At 46.7% G+C, this 22,881-nt stretch overlaps 1 protein-coding gene and 1 pseudogene across 1 annotated transcript in view; both read right to left on the minus strand.

The window, feature by feature from the left end:
- Nucleotides 1-7,383: 7,383 nt before the first annotated feature.
- Nucleotides 7,384-13,154, minus strand: LOC110331810 (annotated as a pseudogene).
- A 3,411-nt stretch (nucleotides 13,155-16,565) lies between these two features.
- Nucleotides 16,566-22,881, minus strand: part of Tekt1 (tektin 1) — a 17,138-nt gene continuing 10,822 nt past the window's right edge. The window contains exons 6-7 of the mRNA XM_029546393.1: nucleotides 17,430-17,626; nucleotides 16,566-16,817 (exon numbers count right to left, since the gene is read on the minus strand). Of these exons, the coding sequence (XP_029402253.1) occupies nucleotides 16,610-16,817; nucleotides 17,430-17,626 (405 nt within the window). The 3' untranslated portion in view covers nucleotides 16,566-16,609. The remainder of the gene's footprint in view (nucleotides 16,818-17,429; nucleotides 17,627-22,881) is intronic.

Genomic DNA, 22,881 nt, shown 5'->3' on the forward strand with positions numbered 1-22,881 from the left:
AACAGCAGTATGGAAATGTAAGCTGAATAAACCCTTTCCTCCCCAACTTGCTTCTTGGTCATGATGTTTGTGCAGGAATAGAAACCCTGACTAAGACAGGCCCCTTGGAAAAAAAAATGGTTTCACCAGATCCCTCGACCAGAAGGAGAGCTACTGCAAAAATATTTTGGCTCCCCTGAAAATGGAATTAAATCAAGATCAGGAGAACCTGTGGGGAAATGCAGAGCCAGAGAGATTCCCAAGCGTATATGTTTTTAAGTATCTTTTCCAGTGACAACATTCTACTGCTAGTGGGCCACATGCCCTATGGTTCCTTGACTAACCCATAAATACCTAAAGTCATGCTACATAGGCTTAAGCTAAGATGCAAGCAAGCCATCACCTGCAGGCAAGCCAATGAAACAAAAGCAGGTTTTCTTATGGGAAGACTCCCAGGGCTGAGGTCCAGGGTCAACGAGGCCTGTACTCTCAGATAATTTAGGCCACTAATTTATGTGACCCTGAGTAAGTTGCTTACCCTATTTAAGCCTTAAGTTTTAGGTATCTGCAAAGTGAGAGGAGCTGGGAGATATCATATTCCTAAGGTACTTGGGATGCAACTCTGTGGTGCTGAACACGGACATGAGTGGCCACATTGCCCCCAAACACCTAGCCTTGGAAGACAAATAACATAGGCATGAGATCTGGCCTGCCAACCACTGCGGGCCAACTTCTCAGATTAAACAAATATAATATATGAACCTGGCTCATAGATTTTTCAATAAACACTCCCTTTTCTATTTAATCAATGAGGAAATAGACTCATAAAGAGAGGCATCCTGCCCAGAGTCATCAGCTTGTTGGTGACAGACTCAGGACCATCGCTTCCAGATTTAAAGCCCAGATCGCTGTCTTCCAGGTAAGCAATAAGATAGGAAGGATCCATCCCTGTCCCTTCCCCCAACACAGCTCATGATGGACGACAAACAAGAGAATGCATCTGTGAGGAATGAATTCACACGGTTCCCACCCCACCCCACCTCACCCCACCCCTCTGGCACCACAATTCCAGAAAGGAGAGACTGACTACCTAAGTAACTTAGAAAATGCTGGAAAGGTCAAACCTAGTGCACCTCCACACCAACGCTCTCCCACACCAATGCTCTTCCACACCAATGCTCTCCCACACCAATGCTCTCCCACACCAATGCCAATGCTCTCCCTCAGCATTCCTCTTCCAGAGCAATGCTCTCCCACACCCTGGAGACTTGAAAACCGTTATTCTGTCATTTAACTAATGAGATCAATGGAAACTTCTGTGGTGTTTGGTTTAGCCTAGAAATGCTGTGTGAAATATAAAACTCTTGAGCAATCATCGGAATATCAGGGCTTGAGAGATGGTCCAGCAGTTGAGAGCACTGTCTGTTTTTTTCCAGAGAACCTGGGTTTGATTCCCAGGGCCTACATTGCAGCTCTGCCCTGTGGTTCCTAAGTGGTAACTTCAGTTCCAGGGGCTCTGGTGCCATCTTCTGGCCTCCTGAAGTGCCAGGCACACATGTGGTACACAGACATGCATTCAAGCAAGATATCCACCTGCATTTTTTTTTTTTTAAATGTTGCATCTTCATTGCAGGGGCTGAAAATTAGGGGAGGGGAGTCAGGGAAACTTACTCCATGAGCATCTTTGATCTAAACCAGTAGAGAGAGTTTCCCATGCCAAATGTATGGTAAAAACTTGACATTAAAACCCCACCCAGTGGTACCTAGGGAACAGAGCTTCTCCCTATAACCTGCCTCCCTATCCTAAGCCTGCCTCTCTTCAGGTTACCCTGTCCCTCATCTCTCTAGCCAGTGGAGTCGCAATGCAAACAGTTCATGCTTTTCTTCTCCAAGGTTTTGTGATTAGAATGCTCTTAGCTTGGACTGGAATGTAGCTCAGTGGTAAAGCGCTTGCTTCGTGTTCATGAGATCCTGGGTTCCACCCTCAGCACAGGAAACAAAACCAAATCATTAGCCCAGGAATGGCAGTGAACTGTTATTCCAGCACTCAAGAGGCTGGGACAGGAGGACTTCATGAGTTCAAGGCCACTGAGTTATATAGTGAGTTTCCAAAACAAACACACACAAAAAGTTCTTAGCACCAAGTCCAGCGGGCTTTTTTCCCAGTTGCATTTATCCCTGATGCCAGCAGCTGTAGGAACTTGACCTTGACCCAGAATCCGTTCCTTCACCTGTGGCATCTGTAATTGCTCAACAGTCTCAAAGACCTTTGGTTTAAGCAATGAAACTCGGGTCAAGTATTGAGTAAGATCAAAGATACAATTGTATCTTTATATTTTTGCTACTTTGTTAAAGTCTTTTCTTCTTTAGCTGACTCCTGACCACCCATGTTTATGGAGCACAGAGTAATGACCAGGTCTATGTGCACAGTATGTGACAGCCACATCAGAACACAGAGTACTGCCATGTTCTTATTTCTCATTCTTCAAACAAATAATCCGATCAGTTGCTACAGACCACCTGCATCTCATCTTATCATAGAAGATCGATCACACAAGACTTGTCTATCTTATCTAAAGATATTTCAGTACCCACTATCCAACCTCTATTTGCCTCCACCTCTCCCAGCCTCTTGCAATTTCTATTACACTCTTTTTTTTCTTTAAGACCAACTTCTCCAGCTTTCATATTTAAATGAGAGCATGTAATATTTATCTTTCTCCGACTGTCTTCTTTCATGTGGTGGTTTGAATATGCTGGCCTATGAGAAGTAGCACTATTAGGAGGTATGGCCTTGTTGGAGGAAGTACATCACTGTGGGGGTGGGTTTTAAGGTGTTATGAATAAGCTCCGCCCACGACAGAAGAGCAAGTCTCCTCTTTGCCCTCTAAACAAGATGTAGAACTCTCGGCTCCTTCGGTGCTATGCCTGCCTGGACGCTGCCATGCTGCCTGTCATGATGATGATGATGGACTAAACCTCAGACACCTGCAAGCCAGCCCCAATTAAATGTTGTCCTTTATAACACTTGTCTTAGTCATGGTGTTTCTTCACAGCAATGGAAACCCAATTTTTGCTGATAATTATGATGCTTTTAGAATGATGAATGTTTCGAGGGAAAAGATCACCAACAATAACTCAAAAGAAGCAAGACTACGTAAATCATGCAAAGAACACAGATCTATGGCCTACACAGATGACATGATGGAAGGACAGTGGTTAGAGTGGAAAGGAGCCGAGAGGGACAAGGAGGAGAGCAGAGAGGGACAGGGAGGTAGTGAGGGATGGAAGAACAAAATATAATGATATGTGTGCATGAAAATGTGATCAGGAAACCCATTGTTTTGTATACCAACAACAACAAAAGGAAATTTTAAAACCATTTTCTCCTCAAACAGGCAATCTTTTGTACACATAAAATAGCCCTTTTCTTCGATAGGTGATTACCCTTTTATACATATTACTCAAACAGCCACTGGAGAGAGGGCTACACAGACATTCTTTCTGATTTGCAGTCTGAAGCCACAGAATCCTGTGAATTCACTGGTCGAATGACACACAGAGACCATCTGCCCAGTGCAACTTCCTGGAGTGGTGCTTGAGACAATTTAATCAAGTTGACTCATGTTTCTCTACATTTACAAAAGCACATATTTTGAAAACTTAATCACACACACACACACACACACACACACACACACACACACAGCCCTAAATGTTCAGTTGATGCAAAGTGCTTGAGAATGTGAATATTTGCTCATTGTGAATCCCCAGTGCCACACTAGAATCAGAAGCGGCTCTAGCTGTTCGTGAATGAACAAAATAAGATCTGATTTGGAGATCATTCCAACTTAGTTTACAGTCAGCAACGGTTTCACAGTGTTTTGTTCTGAGCCACCTCCCTGGGCATTAAGACAAATGCACCATTTAAAGCAGCTGCGCGGGGCACAGAGCTCACGAGCCCGATACGACAGTGGAACTAATCTAGACAAGAGTGTTCTGTAGGATTCCAGCAGGGGCTGGTAGTGTAAGAAAGGTGAGAAGACACCTCACAAATCTCCACAGCAGCCCGTCATACAAATTCAGCTTTCTTTGTACATGGGAGAAGCGGAGCTGGAAGCACAGAGGACTCACCTGCCACCCCACGAGAAGTTCCTGAGCAGTCGAGATGATGAGAACCAGAGGTGACCCCGAGACTGCACGCTTCATCGGCCAGCGTCATCCCTAGGGAGTGTATCCAATCCCTCCTCTCGCTCCCTCCACATCAGAACCTGCAGGGTGCCCACAGGCCTGTTGGTGGCTACCCTTGGCTAAAAAGTAAAAAACACTGCACAGAAATGCAAACTCAGCAAAGCAGGCCAAAGCTGAATACTGAAGAGGCTGTCATGGAAAGAAAAATATCTCCAAGTAAAATGTTCATCAACTGGATAATAAAGTGACATCAATACTAGTCATCTCTAGTCATGTTGACAATCTAAGGACCAAGGATAAGCTTCATGTCTTGATATGAGCATCCTTCAAGACCCTAAGTGTGAAAAGCAAGCCTCCAGCCAAAACATCTTCAGTGAGTCTATTTTTCTTTTTTGAACACTCTCTGGAGGACTGTGTGTCTAGGGCCTTGACTAAGCCAAGGTTCCAGAGATTAGCCTCCCCTGAGTTGGCTACATCATTCAGTATTCCCAATTATTCATTATTTTTCATTATTATTACTATTGTTATTATTTCATTTTTAATTATTATTCAGAGTTTTTTTTTTTCAATGCTTGACCCTCCCCGCAAGACCAGGCAGCCAGGGCTCCTTCAGCTCTTCAGGCTCTTACTGGCCAGCCACTCTCTGCTGTGACCTCCACCCTCCTCCTGGCCGTCTCTGCAACCCACTTCCCAGATACCACAAGAGAATGTGATCTGAGCGGAAGATAAACTACTGCACGCTTAGTGGCCATTCCTCCCTTTCCCTAGAAACAAAGGATGAGCCCAGAAAGATAAGTCTCCATTTTTGGCTGTTGAGGACACTAAAAATAAATCCCCCTATTTCCATACCTCTACCTCCCATAGCAGGTGGCAAATACAGGAAAAATGAGAGGCCAGAGAAGCAGAGAAGCTGGTCTGGCCTCTGGACCCACCCACAACCTCTGATTGGCTTAAGCTCATCACCCCCAGGGACAGCAGGTTAAAGACCCCACTTATCTCTCTTCCTACCTTCCAAACCCCCAACCCCGGTCAAACCTGCCTGAGCCGTGACTCTCACCAGAGCCTGGCTTGAACTTTGCTGTGACCTACACAATTTGAGCGCAGTCCTTCTTGATCTTGGTTTGTATGACATTGCCCCTTTCTCTAGATGCTGGCTGTTTACTAAGAAATCTAGAGGAGATTTCCCTCGGGCACTCACAAAATGCCAAATTCACATTTGCCTTTCCCCGCTCCAGAATCAGCCCATCAGAAAGCCTTTCTGTGACCAACCAGTCTCAGGTGGCCACCCCATCCAGAGAGCCATTATTGTATCTCCTGTTCCATCACCACACTTTCCACTGCCAGAAGTGGCTTTTTCAGATAGTGTCGCCTCTGCCAGCCAGGTAGACAACATGTGCCCACTGGTATGATAGGGGTAAGTCTGTTATGGAACTAACCAATTGTTTTCTGATTGAATTAGTGGCCTGTTCCACGGGGAGAAGTCACAGTTGGTCAAAATTCTGTGGCTTAGATGTCACAGGCTCTATTAGGGAAACTACCATTGTTGGTTTTGGGTATTTTTGTTGTTTTTTTTGTTTTGTTTTGTTTTGTTTTGTTTTTGTTATATGCCCATCAAATTGCCTTCTGGATAATTATGTTCATGCCTGTAGATGAGTGCTACTGTAGATGAGAGCTTTGGTCAGAGAAACTTCTCTTTGGAAATGCAACAGTACAGAGACTCAGAACTAGTCAAAGTGCTCAGAATAAATGACTATCAAAAAACTGAGCCCTAAATGAGATCTCCGTATCTCCTCCTCCAAGGCTCAGGAATATTACGGAAGAGGAACTGTAAAGAACGTAAGAGCCAAGGATGGGATGGACGCTGTGGAACACTGTCTTCCGGGCATGGTGTGGCTGTTGCACCCTTAAACTCTTGGCAGCTTTGACTATACAAGTCCTGCACAAGATGCTTCTTGGTACCTTGTAACAGGAGTGGGAGGAGCTCATGAGCCCCACCCACCCTGAGGAGCCATGGGAAGAGAGCAGCATTTTCTTCAGTAGTTTAGCCACAACTAAATTTTAAAACTCGTCACGCCCCTGTAAATCACACTAATAAAACTCACTGAGTCACCAGAGGAGGGAGGAGGGGACAGTTGGGAAGAGAAACAAGATCAGTGGGAGAAGGAAGAGAGATGGGGGCGAGTGTGTTCAAAATACATTATCTAGGGACCGGCAAGATTGCTCGGATGGTGGAGGTGGTTATCAACACAAACCTGCTAACCTGAAATCTGTTCCTCAAATCTATGAAAAGATGGAAGAAGAAAAATGAGTCTATAAAATTGTCCTCTCTGTATATAAATCTCTCACACACACCACATATCAAACATATACACATATACACATACACATCACACACACACATATGCATACACATATACACATATGCACACACATCACACATACATACAGCCCACAGGTACATAAATTTAAATTTTGTTTGTTTTTGTTTTTTGCATTCTAATCCAAGCTTTATTCAACACAGTCCTTTCACGATGCACAAGAACAAATACAACCTTATCGGAAATGCCTCAAAGTTATAAAACTCAAAACAATTTTATAGTACTGACTGTACAATAAAAGCAAAAAGGGGCAATGTACACACTGCCAAGGTTAATCTACAACATCACCATGAATGGCAGGTGACAATGGGGGTGGGGTAGGTTTCGTGAGGATCCTGTAGAACTGGCTCACCAATTTTAGAAGCAACAGAGACATGGGGACAGAAATGACAACCATTTGTGGAGGAATCCTGCAAAGGTTTTAACCCTAGAAGTTGAAGTGTACCCAGCAGGGGATACGGTCAGGCCTAACAGAACAGCTTGATCCTTTCCAACACCAGGTTGTCTGATTGGTCCTAGGTTACCTGTGGAAATGATGTATTGCCATATGGAAGCTTGCTTGTCCCAGTTGGTTCTGCCTCCAAACAGGCTATCAAGATCTGGAAGGGGTGAACTTTCTAGCCAGAAAACTTCAGGGTACCCCTATGGGCATAGTCCTGAATTAATAGTACCCCTATAAACCAAAACCCTCCTGCAGAGGAAAGATCTCAACTGCTGTCTTCAAAGCCTACCCTAGTAAGGGACCCTTCCCTACAGATCCTCATTTGGCTAGAGAAAAGGACAAAACAGCATGGGGAACATAAGTTACAGAGGTACAAATCAATGCCCCTCCTTATTAGGAATTGGAACTGGAGCGGCTCCTGTGGCAGCAGCTGTCTGGAGATCGAGACGTTCTGCTCATGGGGGCCTGTGTCTTAGCGAGTGAGGCCTTCTCTTCATCCGTGGGAGTAACCTGTGCCACATGGGAGGTGGTGAAAGCACATTCCTGAGCGGGCTGAATAGCCGAGGGGGTGGCCGAGGCCATGGTGCCAACACAGCGGTAGCAGTATGATCTCTTAGCCATCAGTTGTCCTCTGTCCACGTGTTCCAGTGCCTTCTCTGCTTCGTCTGGATTCCCAAATTCCACATATGCATAGGTTTGGGTAGATAAGGATGCATCCTTTCTATAGACATGTCAATCATTTTAATTTTCCCATAAGTAGAAAATATTTTCATGATACGATCCTGGAATACTTGGTCGAATTCCTGATGAGCCTCCTAATGTGCACTTTGGTGGGTTTGGGTGAAGGGCTCCACCTTTTCTTCTCTTTTTCATCTCTTTTAGGTGGCTTAGATTTGCAGTTGGAACACTGCCTGTTGTCATGCCTGCACCGAGAAGGGCATTCTCCTCTTCTGAGGTGTTCAAAGCAGCAATGTTGGCCTCATTTATCTGAACTCTCATTTCTAACTTGAGTCTGAGAAACGATCCCTAGTCGATTGTAATTTACGCCAAAGAGTAGCACCTTTGGGGGGGGTGGGGGTACCACCTCCTCCCGCTCTTCTTAGCCCCCCTAACACCAGCACAATTCTGTCATCCATAAATTTAAATTTTTAAAAATACATTATTACATCTATGAAAGGCAATAATGAAACTTATTTTTACGTGTAATTAATCATGTTAACAAAAACGTTTAGAAATACCTAAGCTTTAACAGCCCCGCTGTCACAGGCCCACTGTCTGAATGGTGTGAGCTTACTTTTGCTATGAGTGAACAACTGCAGAAAGCATTGGGCCAACATTAGCTTCCTCTCAAGGAGCCTTAAGACCCAACTACAGGTGGATGGACAAACAGCTCCGTCCCCTCGGCTTCAAGATTGTCAAGGAGAGTTTCCCTAATGTTTAATTAAAAACGAAACAAAACAAAACAAAAATACACGCCGACATTAATAAAGGAATTTTAGTTGAAAAATACTTTGGGGCCAGGGATGCTGATTTCAGGATCTGATGGCCCAAGACCCAACCTGCCACCACCAACATTAGCTGCAGGACCTCGGGCAGGCAGTCATGTTCCTGTTGCGGGCTCCTCCTTCGGGGTGTTTAGAAAGCGCATCATGAAGAGTAAGGAGCTCTCCACAGGAAATGGGCCTCTGCCTTCTTCCCCTCGGCCTGCCCCAGGTCTTGGCACGCACACTCCTGTCCTGTGCCAGACCTTGGGTTTCCCTTCTGGACAGTGGGGAAGTTGAATGAGACCTCTGGTGGCCTCTCTTACCAGACACTTGGCTTCGGCTCTAGGAAGTCTCCCTCCAAACTTAACAAATACGGCTTCAGCACTACTATCAGTCCCCATAATCTTTAGCGTCTCAAATATTTCTGGAATAACTGGCATAGCCGGTTGGTTTTAGGATCCACACGTCACATCTGAGATGGCGTGTTCAGAGTGGCCACACCCCCAACTAAGGATGAACAGACTCAACTGTGTTCTGAGCACCTAGACTGGAGTTAGTTAGCCGCTGGTTTGCTTTGGGGGCTCCCATTAGTACATCTATGCCTCTTCTGACCTTTCCCGATGGCTTCCGGAGGCAGCGGCAGCCTTGTATATAGAGACAGTCAATGTCAAGGCAGGGGAGGGGATGTGAAGAGAAGGCTTTTCCAGAATCCCCAGCCAGCTTCTTTTGTTGCCCCCTTGGTCAGAACTGAGTCTCCTAGAGCCACTGCCTACAAGAAGGAAAGCCCATTTTGTTCATGGATCGAGGGAAACCTGTGAGTACACATGACTGTCAGTCGACACTGGGATCTGTGTCCTCTATCTCAGCGCTCCGTGTGCAGCTGACCATCCAGAACAGGGGAGGTAGTGCGCATGGCGGAGTGTGTGTGCCAAGCCAGAGTCAAATGCAACAAGATTTGAAGTGATTAGAGAATCCACAAGCCAGCCAGCACACAGAATGCCATTTGTAATTAATTCCCTTAACAGATTCCTTCTGCATCAGAAAAGCTAAGTCACTGATTGCAGCTCCTCCATACAAAAGGCCGGTTCTTTACTCACCTGGGGCCTGTGGTTACTCACCCCTTTCCAAACTTAGGGCAAATTTAAACTTAGCGAGTTTAAGTCATCCTGGGAAACAGACTCGGCAGGATTAAGATAGTAAGGCCTCAGGTCACTCCCCAGGATTAAGGTATTAAAGTCTCAGGTTGGATCTGAAAACTTTATACTCAGACTCTAAATCTGAGACCTGAGTCATGAGGAGGCAATTACCAACCATGCCACACTTTTTCCACACAGCATCATTCCTTGCTACAGAGTTCTGCAATAGTTGTAAAGGGCCCACAGCCTGAGTGTGAATCCTATGTTGGTACCTTCCCAGGTCTCAGTTTTCCCACCTATAAAATGGAAATGCACTACCACACACATTAAGCATGTCTCGGTGTTAGGGGCCACATTTGCAACACTATACCTATAAGCCTATCATACACCCTACTTGGTTTAGATTTGAGATTGTAAAATACTTCCTAGGGACCTCAAAACACCCAGCAGTCGATAGTCTGGTAACAGATCCAGCCCTTTCCTAACCCTTTGCCTTTGTGTATGTTGTATCACTGTGTGGAATGTCCCCTCCATTTCCACCAACTGACATCTACTTATCAAGGCCACACTCAGAGTCAATGATGGGGGGAGGGGTCAGCGTGAGAGGACTGAGGATCTCTCAGAACCAGGGGCTTCAGAAAATGCCTGGAGCTGGGGACAGGGACTTGTACTGGTGGGGGCGTGTCCTGCTCTTGGTACACTGGCTGCCACTTTCTCTCTCTCATCATTAACTGGCTTTCTGTTTCCGGTTCACATAACAGACAGCAGCTGTCATCCACGCTCCAGAGCCTCTACCCAGAAGGGCAGCCAGATGGAACGGAGGCTTTTCTTTCCCAAGTCCAAATTCCTCAGGAGAGGGGCCTCTTGACCCAGCCTTCATTAGCAGCCTCTCCTTGGCCCAGTCAACTGTGGTGGGAAGAAAAGAGGAGAGAGGCTGGGGGCTACCAGGTCCTGTGGAGGAGGAGGAAACTCCCCCTGCAGCAGGGAACAGAGCAAGATGACACCTGCTGTTTCCATGGAGCCTACTTCAGATAAGCAGCAATGTCCCCCATACTGTCTGATCTCAGCAGGGCCATTCACCGTGTCCCCTTCAACACGTATTGGTTAACGTCTTAAAGGAGAAAATGACAGAAATTTCTAGAAGCTTCAACTAAGCAAGAGCACTCACAGAAAGGACTGGCGGTGAACTCTGCACGAGAGGATCAGAGCGGCTCGCTTCTCTCCAGAGCCCTTTGGGTGCTCCCACCTTCTGTGTGCTTCTGTTTCAAACTCCTGACTCCTAAGATCCAGATGATGAACAGCTTAGCACCACGGAGGGCAGACTTTGCCACACAAGTGTGGCTGAGCAGCCTTCTGGATGCCCTGCCTGGTTCTCAGAGAAGAAAACCTCTGGGAGCTGGAAAGTGACCTCAGGGGCAGTTGTCTGGAAACTCGGGGATCGGGGTGGGGCGTGCGTGGGGGGACATGGGTTGTGACGCTCCCCCCCTCCTCTCTAAACCTCTTTGTTTAAAAATAACCATTTAAAAGCTGAGTGGTGGGGCACACACCTTTAATCCCATCACTCCGGAGGCAGAGACCAGTGAATCTCTGAGTACAAGGCCAGCCTCGTCTACAGAGCAAGTTCCAGGACAGCCTGGACTACACAGAGAAACCATAACTCAAAACAAAACAAAACAACAACAATGATGATAACAACAACAACAAAACAGACACATGAAATGTGAAGGCCTGGGTAACTGCTGCCTGTTTAGCCTACCATCTTCTGCTGTTACTAAGAAATTTTCTCATTCCCCAGTTAACTGCACAGTCTGTTATGCTCTGTGCTTTGGTGTCCTTGGAAACCAATTACATTACAGGTCAGTTAGAACTGCTTCGTACAGTTAGCCACAGCAAGCTTGGACCCAAACCAACCATCCAGCAGCACTTCCTGCACCTATGTATGAAATTTATGATTTTTGCTTTTATGAACTGCCCCTGGGATGGACCCCAACATAAGAGAGACACCTGCACCAATGTAAGAAGCCATTTGGAATAAGACTTCCATTTTGAGTAGGTGTCAAGAACAGTTTCAAGTCCCCATGATCTCCCTGGGAACTGATGTTCTACTTGGCAGAAAGAGTCATGTACTTGAGTAACTGACATCCTGGACGGCAAATTAAGACATGCATGCTAGACAAGGCAAGTTCCCGTCACAGTTGAATGCCCCAATCAATGGGAACAGGATAAATGTACAACAAAGACATATTCCTAAGGAAATGCCCTATTCCTGAATCCTGATTGGTGGAATAACTCAGGTTTAAAAGCTCTATAGGATCCTGGCTCAGAGTCACAGTCAGCTCCTAGGTCTGGTCTGCATCCCCGATTGATCATTCCTTCCTGGGGCAAACGCTCGATAGACTATCCCGGAGAGACTGAGATCCGTGTTCCTGTGGTTTGTGGAGTGACGCCTGGACCCCAACATGAAAGGTGAGTGTTAATTTCAAATAGATCTTTCTGGACATGATCGAGATCTGATTGCAACATGGGTCACTCCACTGATTGTCAGGGTTGATTGATCTCTCTGGCTAGGCAGGCGCCCCCCTCCTTCCTCACAACTCCATGTTCTTCACAACCTTCCCTGAATGCGGGAGGGTCAGTCTTCAGTCAAGGGGAGCTATGCTTCCCTGCTATAACCTCCAAACACGCTATCAAACAGGTCTTTCAGATGGGAATCCTCAGCTTGAGGGTCTTCTGTGGATGCTGAAGTGACAAGCGTGAGCCGGCACACAGCTCGGAAAGCCGCTGCTTTTACACTGTTTTAGTTGGCATTAAGTCTTATGCCCTTGTTTTCACCGTATTCACCTTCATAATTGCTTCCTATCACCCAGACAGCTCTCATCGCCCATTTGCAGTAGTAGTGCAAAGTAAATGCGCTGCCTGTAAAATGAACCCGTTTGAAAATGGTTCATGGCTGGGTTAGAAGTCAAGACCTTGGCACCGAGTGGCTGTTGGTCTGAAAGGGTCAGCTATTTTGGTGAGTTCCGGAACACCCAGGGCTACACACTTGTCTCCAAAAACAACAACAAACAAAAACGTTAAAAGTAAACATTTATTTCTCACACTTTGGGAAAATTTGAACTGCAAGGTTAAGGAGCCAGTGGTGTGCGGATGATGAAAGCGTTTTGGATTCACAGATGATGTCCAAATTGGACAGTGAGAAGCAGCAAGCTCTGGGGACACTTGTTTTTTTTTAAAGATTTATTTATTATTATATGTAAGTACACTGTAGCTGACTTCAGACGCACCAGAAGAGGGCATCAGATCTCATTTATGAGTGGTTGTGAGCCACCATGTGGTTGCTGGAATTTGAACTCAGGACTTTCCGAAGAACAGTCAGTGTTCTCACCCGCTGAACCATCTCACCAGCCCTATCAGGACACTTTTAAAGTCACTGATCCCATGCAGGAAATCCCTGCCCACCCCCACCCCCNCCCCCCCACACACAGCGTGTTCAGTTCAACCTGTCGCCTCTCATAACACCCACTTCCTACCTGTCACCTCTCATCGTGGAACCTGGTTCCACTCCCTGCTATGCTAACCAAACTATGAAAAGGTAAAACTTTAATACTCTCTTCCTTTCGTATTGATTATGGACAAGTTCAACTTTAGTCCTATTTAACAAAAGCTCAAGTTTAAGTGACACCTGACTTAAAGGAGAGCATCTAAAATTTTTATTGCCTACAAATAATGTTCTTGTTTGTTTTTTGTATACTCCCTCACTATGTAGCCCAGGCTGGCCATGGATTATGTAGCCCAGGCTAGCTGTGGACTCCTGAACTTCCCGCCTGAGTCCCACTGCACCTGTCAAGAATAAGGCTTACATTATCGTGAAAAGATGTTGGGTTTGAATGGGTAGAGAGGACTGTAGCTAGTGGACTTGGTCGCTATCAAGATTTTGACAGCCTCGGGCTACTGCAGATGTCCCCTATAAAATGGACCAGAACAACTTTCTTGGTGACATGTCCTCATTCCAAGTGAGTGCCAGCAAGTGGCAAAGTGAACAAAGACGAGTTTGCCCTCTGGAAATTGTGGTGTTCCTGGCTTTCATATTTCTATATCGAGAAATGGAAATCATGTACCCAACAATGCCTGCCCAACACTGGCCTGGGTTTTATGATCCCTCTTTACAGATGGGGAAACTGAGGCTCTGGAAGCTGTGAAACATGTTCTGGGTCCTCCACAGGCTGACTGATGATGGATCTGCTCTGCGCTGTATCTAATGCAGAGCCTGGCACTATGGCACTAAACAAATTCAGAACCTGGGGATGATTTTCCTAGAACATTGCTGGCCATTTCCTCAAATGGTGTTGTCGGGCCCCATCCCTGTGTTGAGTCGGCAGAAGCTCTGAGGTCTGCCCTTGGTTGGAAAAGAAGATAGTTTCGCCCTTCTAGACCAGAGCAGCAGAGCGCCCACAGACTTTCCACTGGGCCCTGGGGCAGGGAGTTCACACCTTACTCGGGGTGTGAGAAGGCATTCGGAAGGGTGGTGTTCAGACCCTGAGTGGTTGAGTCACAGGCACTCAATAGGCATTAGGGTCCTGAAAGGGTCTTTCCATTTCAGCTTAGCCACTTGCTGATAGCAGAGAATAAACACCCAGCTCCTCACATCCTGGGAGTTGGGTCTGTATCCTGAGATGGCTTCGGGCCCCCATGAAGTGCCCCAGATCTGGGAAGTGTCAGAGATGGAAGGGTCTCTAGGCTCTCTACTCAATCCTCTCATTCTAAGAGGGAGAGACACATTCCTGGCAGGGTCAGGTCTAGATAGAATCCAGGTCTCCTGGTTTTCTGGCTGGAGCTGGGTGCTCACCACCTACTGTCCACTAGGTGTCGGGATTCCAAAAGTTAGCGCGGAGAGCGGAGGCAGCGGTGGTGAGTTAGTCCTAGCAGCTGTCTACAGCCAGAGCTCTCTCGGGGAGAGCAATGGCGACCCCATGGAAAATGGCTTAATCAGACCTTTCAGGAGGTGTGTAATCGTTGTAGCAACGGTGCAGCAATGTGGAGTATGGGTGCAACACCCACTCGGGAGGAAAACAATACTGTAAAAACTGAGACTATTGCTGTGCAGTTGGAATTGTGGCAACATGGGGATTGTGTTCCAAATGGCTTGTAGTTATTTACTTCTTTCTGAGATGGACTGGGGGCAGGGCTCTAGACACAAGCTATCTCACTTCATCTACAGTAATGCTAGGCTCCGTGTGTGGAGAGAAACAGAAAGAGAGAGAGAGAGAGAGAGAGAGAGACAGAGACAGAGACAGAGACAGAGACAGACAAAGTCAGAGAGAGACAGAGAGAGAGAGAGACAGAGAGAGACAGAGAGAAAGCCCATGCAAGCATATAGAGGTCATAGGTCAACATCAGAGTTCTCCCTCTATTGCTGTCCATCTTGTTTTGTTTTAAAGATTTATTTATTTTATGTATGTATGTACACTGTTGCTGTCTTCAGACACATCAGAAGAGGGCATCAAATCCTGTTACAGATGGTTGTGAGCCACCATGTGGTCGCTGGGAACTGAACTCAGGACCTCTGCAAGAGCAGTCAGTGCTCTTAACCGCTGAGTCATCTCTCCAGCCCCCACCTTGTTATTATTATTTTTTTTAAGATGGGGGTCTCTTGCTGAATCTGGAGCTCACTGGTGTGACTAGACCGGCTGTCCAGTGACAAAATCCTCCTGTCTCCATCTCCCAGCACTGGGATTATACACACTGCCATGTATAGATTTTTCATATGGGTGTTCAGGATCCAAATTCAGGTCCTCATACCCACACTTTACCCACTGAGCTGCCTCCCCATCCCTGCCAACACCTAGTCTCTATAAAGAATTGTTTTTTATTACATGCACATACACCAGCTGTGTGTTTGGGGCATTAGGGGGGGGATGGCCATGGAGCAAGTGTAGAAGTTAGAATACAACTTGTGAGAGTCAGTTCTCCCACCATGTGGGTCCCAGGTATCAAACTCAGGTCTTCAAACTTGGCCACAAGTGCCTAAGCCATCTTGCCTATTCCTTGACCCCTTTACTCTTAACCATTGTTAAGGGATTCAAATCCGTAGCATGAATTTGAATCTGCAGCTCAAATTAAATTTTTCTTTTTTTATTACTGCTAATCGTTTTAAGAGTGAAAAATGCAACAAAATAAAAACACGCAGTGACTACTAAATAGTCTAGAATCAAACACAAAAGTATGGAGTTTCTCTTCAGGAAGGAAAAATTAAGAGTAAAACTTCCTGCCACCATATGGGGGCGCTAAAAGATGCAGGCTGGGGCAGAGACCTGCCTTCCTAGCCCGGGTCAATGTCTTTTCCAGCTGTCAATCAGAAACTGCAGCTCTTAGTGTAGAATCCTAGAGCAAACACACGTGACCACTGATTTCAGAACCTTCTTCTGGTCTTTGAGGCAGGGACATTTCCTTTCTGACTTCACAAACACAGACACTGCTTTCTGCTGCTCCTCCTGGCCCACTAGATTCAACTTTAAACCTTTAAACAAGCGAGAGTCCCCTTGGCCCTACCCTGTCTTCTCCTAACAGCCTTCTCGTTCATCTGATTTTGACACTTGCCTAGACTTGCGATGAACTGCCAGGAGGTGGGAGGGGGCATCTAAGCTTTCTAGGGTAAATGGATTTCATCCTATTCCATGAGAAAAGAAGGGATCCCTTGGATAGAAAACCCAGGCCCAGCTTGCGAGTGGAATGACTCTCTAATGGCTCCATTCCCTGACTCCAAGACCTCTGCGATCCCTATGTCTGCTGCTGACACTTAGCATTAAATTGTGAGACATCTACCTCATCAACAACCATGGTAGAACAGAACCTTGTCCCCAAGTCACAGACCCTAGCAGGCCTGAGGTGTCTGGCCAAGAGGCTGCGGCAGGCTGCCCAAAGTTCCGCCCACCTGAAATGAGAGCTCTGTGCTAACTCTTGTCTTACGATGCAGTTTATTAAGGCTCTGAATGGCTCCTATCAGCAGATGGCCTCTGCGCGGATGCCTCCCTCCCAGGCCCCGTGGTCATCGCCGTCTCGAGGTGGGATGGACTTCCTCATCTCCATACATAGCACCTGGTCGATATAGATGGTGTTCTCCTTGATCTGGATTTCCTCCTGCAGGGCCAGCTGCCGGCGGTATAGCGCCTTCAGCTGCGTCTGAGCCTGGGCCAGGGTTTCCTTTAACCTGAGAGAAGAGCATGAGGGATAATCACATGCTCTGGATCCTTTGTTCCAGCGGGATGGGGAATGTGCTTGGACATGCAGTCAAACTCATATTTTTATTTCCCTTGCTTCTCTAGGCAGTGTTTGCTGGCTGCTGGCTCCAGCCAAGCTTATGACACATATTGGTAGAAGTAGTGACATACACCTTTAATACCAGTGCTCAAGGGATGGGTCATGACTGAAAAGCCAGCCCGGGCTACAAAGCACGCTCAAGGTCACCCTAACCTATTTAGCAAGAACTGGTCTCAAAGCAAGAGTTGGGCGATCTTGCTCAGTGACAGGGTTCTTGCATAGCAATCCCAAGGCCCCGGGCTTTATTTTCAGCACTGAAAAGGAAAAGCCAACACTTAAAACGGCAGATATTACCTAACATCTGGATTTGGACATTATGACAAAATGTCTTGACATTGAACTCTGCTTCATGAATGGCAGCTGCTTTGGTTGGAGTTAGCAGGCCTGGCAGCTAGGAAGGCATCCTTCCAACGCTACGGAACCAGCAGCACCCTTTGCTGTGCCCATAACACTGCAATTTACAATGCGGGCTAAAGTCACACCCCGTCACGGGCCAGCCCACCTGGCAACATTGTGGTTGATCTCCTGAATCTCCTTGATCAGCCGATACTGAGCAATGTCTCGACACAGCTCCACGTTAGGCCGGTGTGTCCTGGTCTCCAGGCGTGTGTGCGCGACCTTGGCTGGCCCTTCTTGCTGCGTAATGGCATTTTCAAGAGCCGTGATGTTTTTTTCCTGGGAAGCAATTTCTTCCATAACCTGATGGAAAGTATTTGAATAGGTGAGGCTTCACTGTGCTATTTGGAAATCAATGGCACGGACACAGCTATTATGACCATGAACGTTAAGGCCTAACTTCACATTCCCACATAAGCAGAAGCCCGGACAATCTGATCACCTGTCCCCAAAGAGATGCTCAAGCAACTATGGGACCGCAGACACAGAGCAGACCCAACTGGCTGAGAGTGACCTCATCACCCACACAGATAGTGTGACTTCCCTGGAGAACAGCGTCAGCAAAGGCTCGGCCACTGTAGTGGTTTGAGTGAGAAATATCTCTCATAGACTCATGTATGTGAACATCTGGTCCCAGATGTTGGTAGTGTTTGGATGCTTATGGATCTTTTAGTAGGTAGAGGCTTGCTGGAGGCGGAGGCTTGCTGGAAGCGGGCTTTGAGGGTCAGGGTCTTATTCCACTTCCTTCTCTCTCTCTTTCTACTTCCTGTGTATGGATGAAAATGTGAACAGCTAGTCTCCTGACCCGGTCATCAAGCCAAGAATTCCCTGACAGGAGGGGCTCTATCCCTCTAAACATTTCTTCCCTAAGTTGCTTTTGCTGGGGTGTTTCAGCACAGCAACAGTAAAATAGCTAATACGACCGGCTGTGTCCCACACTATTGCTCAAGGCCTCTTGCCTACCTGGCTAAAAGTACCTTCAAATCAGGAGCAGAAAGGTGATATTTCTTTGTGTGTATGTATACACACACACACACACACACACACCAGCACCAGCACCGGTTCTGTCTCCTGAAATTCTGGGGAAAAAAAAATGTCAGTGTCGTCTGAGCTTTGTTGGTAGTGCATGTGTGTGTGTTCAGGTGTGTGTTTGTATGTAAACACAGAAGCCAAAGGCCAGTCCTGGGTATTGTCCTTCAGGTACTGGCCATCCTTGGTACTTTTAGCAGAGTCTCTCCTTGGAAACTTGTTCCCCAAGAGGCAGGTCCTTCAGCAGCTGTTCCTTAGGAACCTCCCAGAATGGATGGATGGAAATAAGTCGACCTTTGCCCTCTGCCTTCATCACGGGTGGACCCAGCAGCAAGGCGCTGTCTTGAAGCCGAGAGAACTGACTGCAGGCGTTACTATCTGCCTCTGCTTGACTTTGAACCCTGGAGCTGGAGTCACGGGGTTGTGAGGCATCTGATGTGGGTACTGGGAACCAATTACAGACCTTGGAAGCATCAGCCAGGGCTCTTAGCCTCTAAGCCAATTCTCTGGCCATGAATTTAAGGACTGTTAAGAAGCGGCTTAAGAAAGCCTAGTGCAAGTCTAGTAGAAGTTGTCTGGGTTCTAATCTGAATAAACCAGCTTTAAAAATACAGATGAGCGGAAATCAAAACAGACGATGGCCATGCTAGGAGGGAGCCACGCTATAGTGGGAAGGCTAAATGAAAAACGGAATCCTTATGGTTTAGAAACACACTCAAATATTTGACGCTAAAATAAAATAATATCTGGGATTTGCTTTAATATAATTGGGCTGCAGCTGGGTGGTGGTGGCACACACCTTGAATCCCCCAACACAGGATTTTTCTGTGTAGCTCTGGCTGTCTTAGAACTCATTTTGTAGACCAGGCTAGCCTCAAACTCACAGAGATCCACCAGCCCTCGCCTCTCAAGTGCTAGGATTAAAGGTGTGGTCCACCACAACCTCCTGCAATTTTTGAGACATGGTCTCACTGTGCTGAGTTAGAAGTGACTACCTCTTGGACACATCAGTGGTTCTCAACCTTCCTACAGCTGCGACCCTTTAATACTGGTCCTGTTGTGGTGACCCCCCCCAAAAAAAAACCATAAAATTATATTCATTGCTACTCCATAACTGTAATTTTGCTACTGGTATGGATCGTAATGTAAATATTTTTTATAGCTAGAGGTCTGCTGAAGGGGTCATGACCCGCAGGTTGGGAATCACTGTTCTACATGAAATGACTGTTTTCAAAAAGTTGAGAAATAGGCTGAGGATCATTGGCAAAGTGCTTGCTGGCAAGCACGAGGACCTGAAGTCAGATCCAAAGCACCCCCATAAAAGCTGGGAGCAGTGGTGGACTTCTATAACCCCAAGAATGGGGAAGGTCACAGAGCTTGAGGGTCTCTGGAGCTCAATGGCCGGCCAGCCAGTCTGACCAAATTGGCAGATTCAGTGAGAGACCCTGCCCCGAAAACATAGGAAAAAGAGCAAAAGAGGAAGGTATCTCTCATTATCTTCTGGACACACACACACACACACACACTGCTAAGGTGTTGTGGCACAAATACATGTTGAGCAAAAAATGGATGAAAATGCAAGTTATGTAAAGCCTATAGTTAGACACTGTACTATTCATTAACAAGTACTTTGTAAAGGGGAGATGCTAGCTCCACTGTAGTGCCTACATACAAGTACAAGGAACTGAGTTCGAATCCCCACCACCCACCTGTGTAAAAACCAGGTGTGACAGCACATCAGTAACCCCAGCACCAGGGTTAGGGGGTCACAGACAAAAGGACCCCTGCCCAGAGCTTGCTACTCAGTGGGTTCAGTGAGAGACTTTTGTCTCAGAAAGTAAGGTGGGAAGGAATGAAAGGAGACACTCAGAATCAACCTCTGGCCTCCGCATGTGCACACACACACACACACACACACACACACACACACGCATGCACATACACATCTGCTACACATACGTACATACACAGTAATTTTTAAGTACCCTGCGAAAAGCGTTCGGTGTGGTGCTAGTCTGACTTTATCCCCCCCCCCCCCTTGTACTTCATTAGCTCTCAGACCCTGCACTACACTCTTCCATAGGAGCAGTAGCTCAATGGTTCTGGGTGCTTCCCAGCTCACTAGCTCTGTGGCTTTGCCATGCCTACATGCTTTCTTATGGTTTATGTTTAGCCCAGGGCTAGGACTGGAATTTTTCTGAGGAAGCAGCACCCTCAGTTGTTGCCAACAAGTGCTGTATGTCTCTCGGGAATTAGTTTTCGATGCAGACTCAAAAAATCTTCCTCTTTGAACCTGGCCTAAAATTCTGAGGCACTAAGCTTAGGACGGGGCCACCTGGCTTGGACCTGGTGACAAGCTGCTCCCCACACCTCAGAGATGTAAAAGTTAGCCAAGAAGGAAGACTTCCTTCCTGCATAGATTTGCAAATGTCATTGTCAAGCCCCCAGCAGCGGTTTCTGTCCTCAAAGCAAGCCAAGGGAAATGTTCAGATTTCAGCAATTAGCAGCAGTGCAGGAGCGGCTCCCTCAGCAGCAGCTTGAAGGGAATTTCTTGCTAAGAGGCAAATAGCAGGGGGATCACCTGACAGCCACCCCCTCCCCCCCCCCCCCCCCCCCCCCACACACACAAATGAGCACAGCCAGCTAAAATCATTTGCTTGGACCATTTGGCATCAGCTGGCAGTACAGCTCTGAGGGAAATTATATTTTTAGATGAGTTATATAACAGTTCGTTATGAATCGGCATTGGTAAATGAATGCTTGCAAAGAATTTTATAGGAAACCCTAACTTGGCACCAGAACAAAGCAAGATCCTACCTCCCCACAACAGAATTCCTCTCCTTATAAGTTAGACCACTGTTTAAAGACTCTGTTGTGATTATTATTATTATCATTATTATTATTGCTGAATTTTTCCAAAAATGAAGACTTTTTGAAAATGTGTTGTCTTCCTTGCTGCAGAAACACCAACAGACCACCACTGCCTGGTGCTGCTTGGCCCGGAATGCCTACAATATTCACTATTTGATTCTTTCATAGAAAAAAAAATATTTGACAATCTGTGCATTTGATTATTTTAAACACTGTATCACTTAATGTAAAGCTTTCAGGGGGAAGCCCACTGAGTAAACAGTCGTCTCATTGTAAACAAACGAGAGCTGGAGATTGTCCTTTCCGATTGCAAAGTCTCCTCCTGACCAGGGAGCCCTGTCAGATGAAAGCCAACTGCGTCCCCTCCTCACGGGGCCTAAGTCCAAGGCTTCCAAGTAGGCTGTGGGTCCCCAGAGTCACTCACAGTCCATGCTCACTGATCCTTCCGCCCACAGAACTTTACCCATGCTCACATGGCTGTGTCTGTATTAGAACTTGAAATTTGAGACTCTAGAAACAGAAACATGGTTTCCCACAAACTCTTAATGCCTTTGAACTTGACCCACTTATTTATAGTATACTAAGAGACTGTATATGTTAAGAGTTTTGTTTTGTAAATCAGGGTCTCACTATGTATCCCCGGCTGGCTAGGATCTTGCTATGTAGACCAGGCTGGCCTCAAACTCACCGATATCTCTGTCTGTCTCTGCCTCCCGAGTACTAAGACTAATGGCATATGCTACCACACAGGGGCCTGTATGCATTACTATTAGATTTTAAAGGTGTGTGAGGTATTCGGGGGGAGGGGTATGTGTGCATGCATGTGTGCATGAGTGTGTGCCGAGGGGGTATGTGTTTGTTTGTGTGTGCATGTGTGTATGCATGAGTGTTCGTGTGCTTGTGCATGTGTACTAGGCATGTGTATGCAGGTGCACATACTCATGTGTGCATTCGTGGAGGCCAGAGGTCAATGCTGAGTATCTTCCCTTATTGTACCCCACCTTCTTTTTTGAAGCGTGGTCTCTCTGTGAACCTGGCCCTCACTACTCCAGCTGGACTATTTGGCAGGAAGTCCTCGGGTGGCTCCCACCCCCACACCCCACCTGCCCCCCCACCAGCATCCATCACAGGGTGTGCCTCTACGCCCCACCTTTAACACAGATGCTGGGAATCCAAGTTCAGGGTTCCTCTTATGCTCCCACTTCAAGCTCTTCACCCACATAGCCACCTCCCCAGCCCCCCAAAAAATAAAATATAAAAATACAAAGCACATGCTAAAAATATGAATAATGCGCTAAAATAATTTTATATTGAAAGTTAAGTAAAATGTTATAAAGTCAGTTTCACATACTTCTTTTAATTGTCTTAGAAGAAGCTAATAATGTGGGTGCAGCCGGCAGCGGCAGTGGTGCACTCAATAGACGGGCGGGTGGATCTCTGAGTCTGAGGCCAGCCTGGTCTACAGACAGGTTCCAGACAAGTTCCATGGCGTCACAGAAAAACCCTGTCTTAAAAGGAGGAGGGGGGGCAGTGCGGAAAAGGAGGAAGAGGAGGAGAAGGAGGAAGAGGAAGAAGAGGAGGAGGAGGAGGAAGAGGAGGAAGAGGAGGAAGAGGAGGAAGAGGAGGAAGAGGAGGGAGAGGAAGAGGAGGAGAAGGAG

Source organism: Mus pahari, chromosome 14 (assembly GCF_900095145.1).
Source record: "Mus pahari chromosome 14, PAHARI_EIJ_v1.1, whole genome shotgun sequence".
In the NCBI taxonomy this organism is placed as follows: Eukaryota; Metazoa; Chordata; class Mammalia; order Rodentia; family Muridae; genus Mus; species Mus pahari.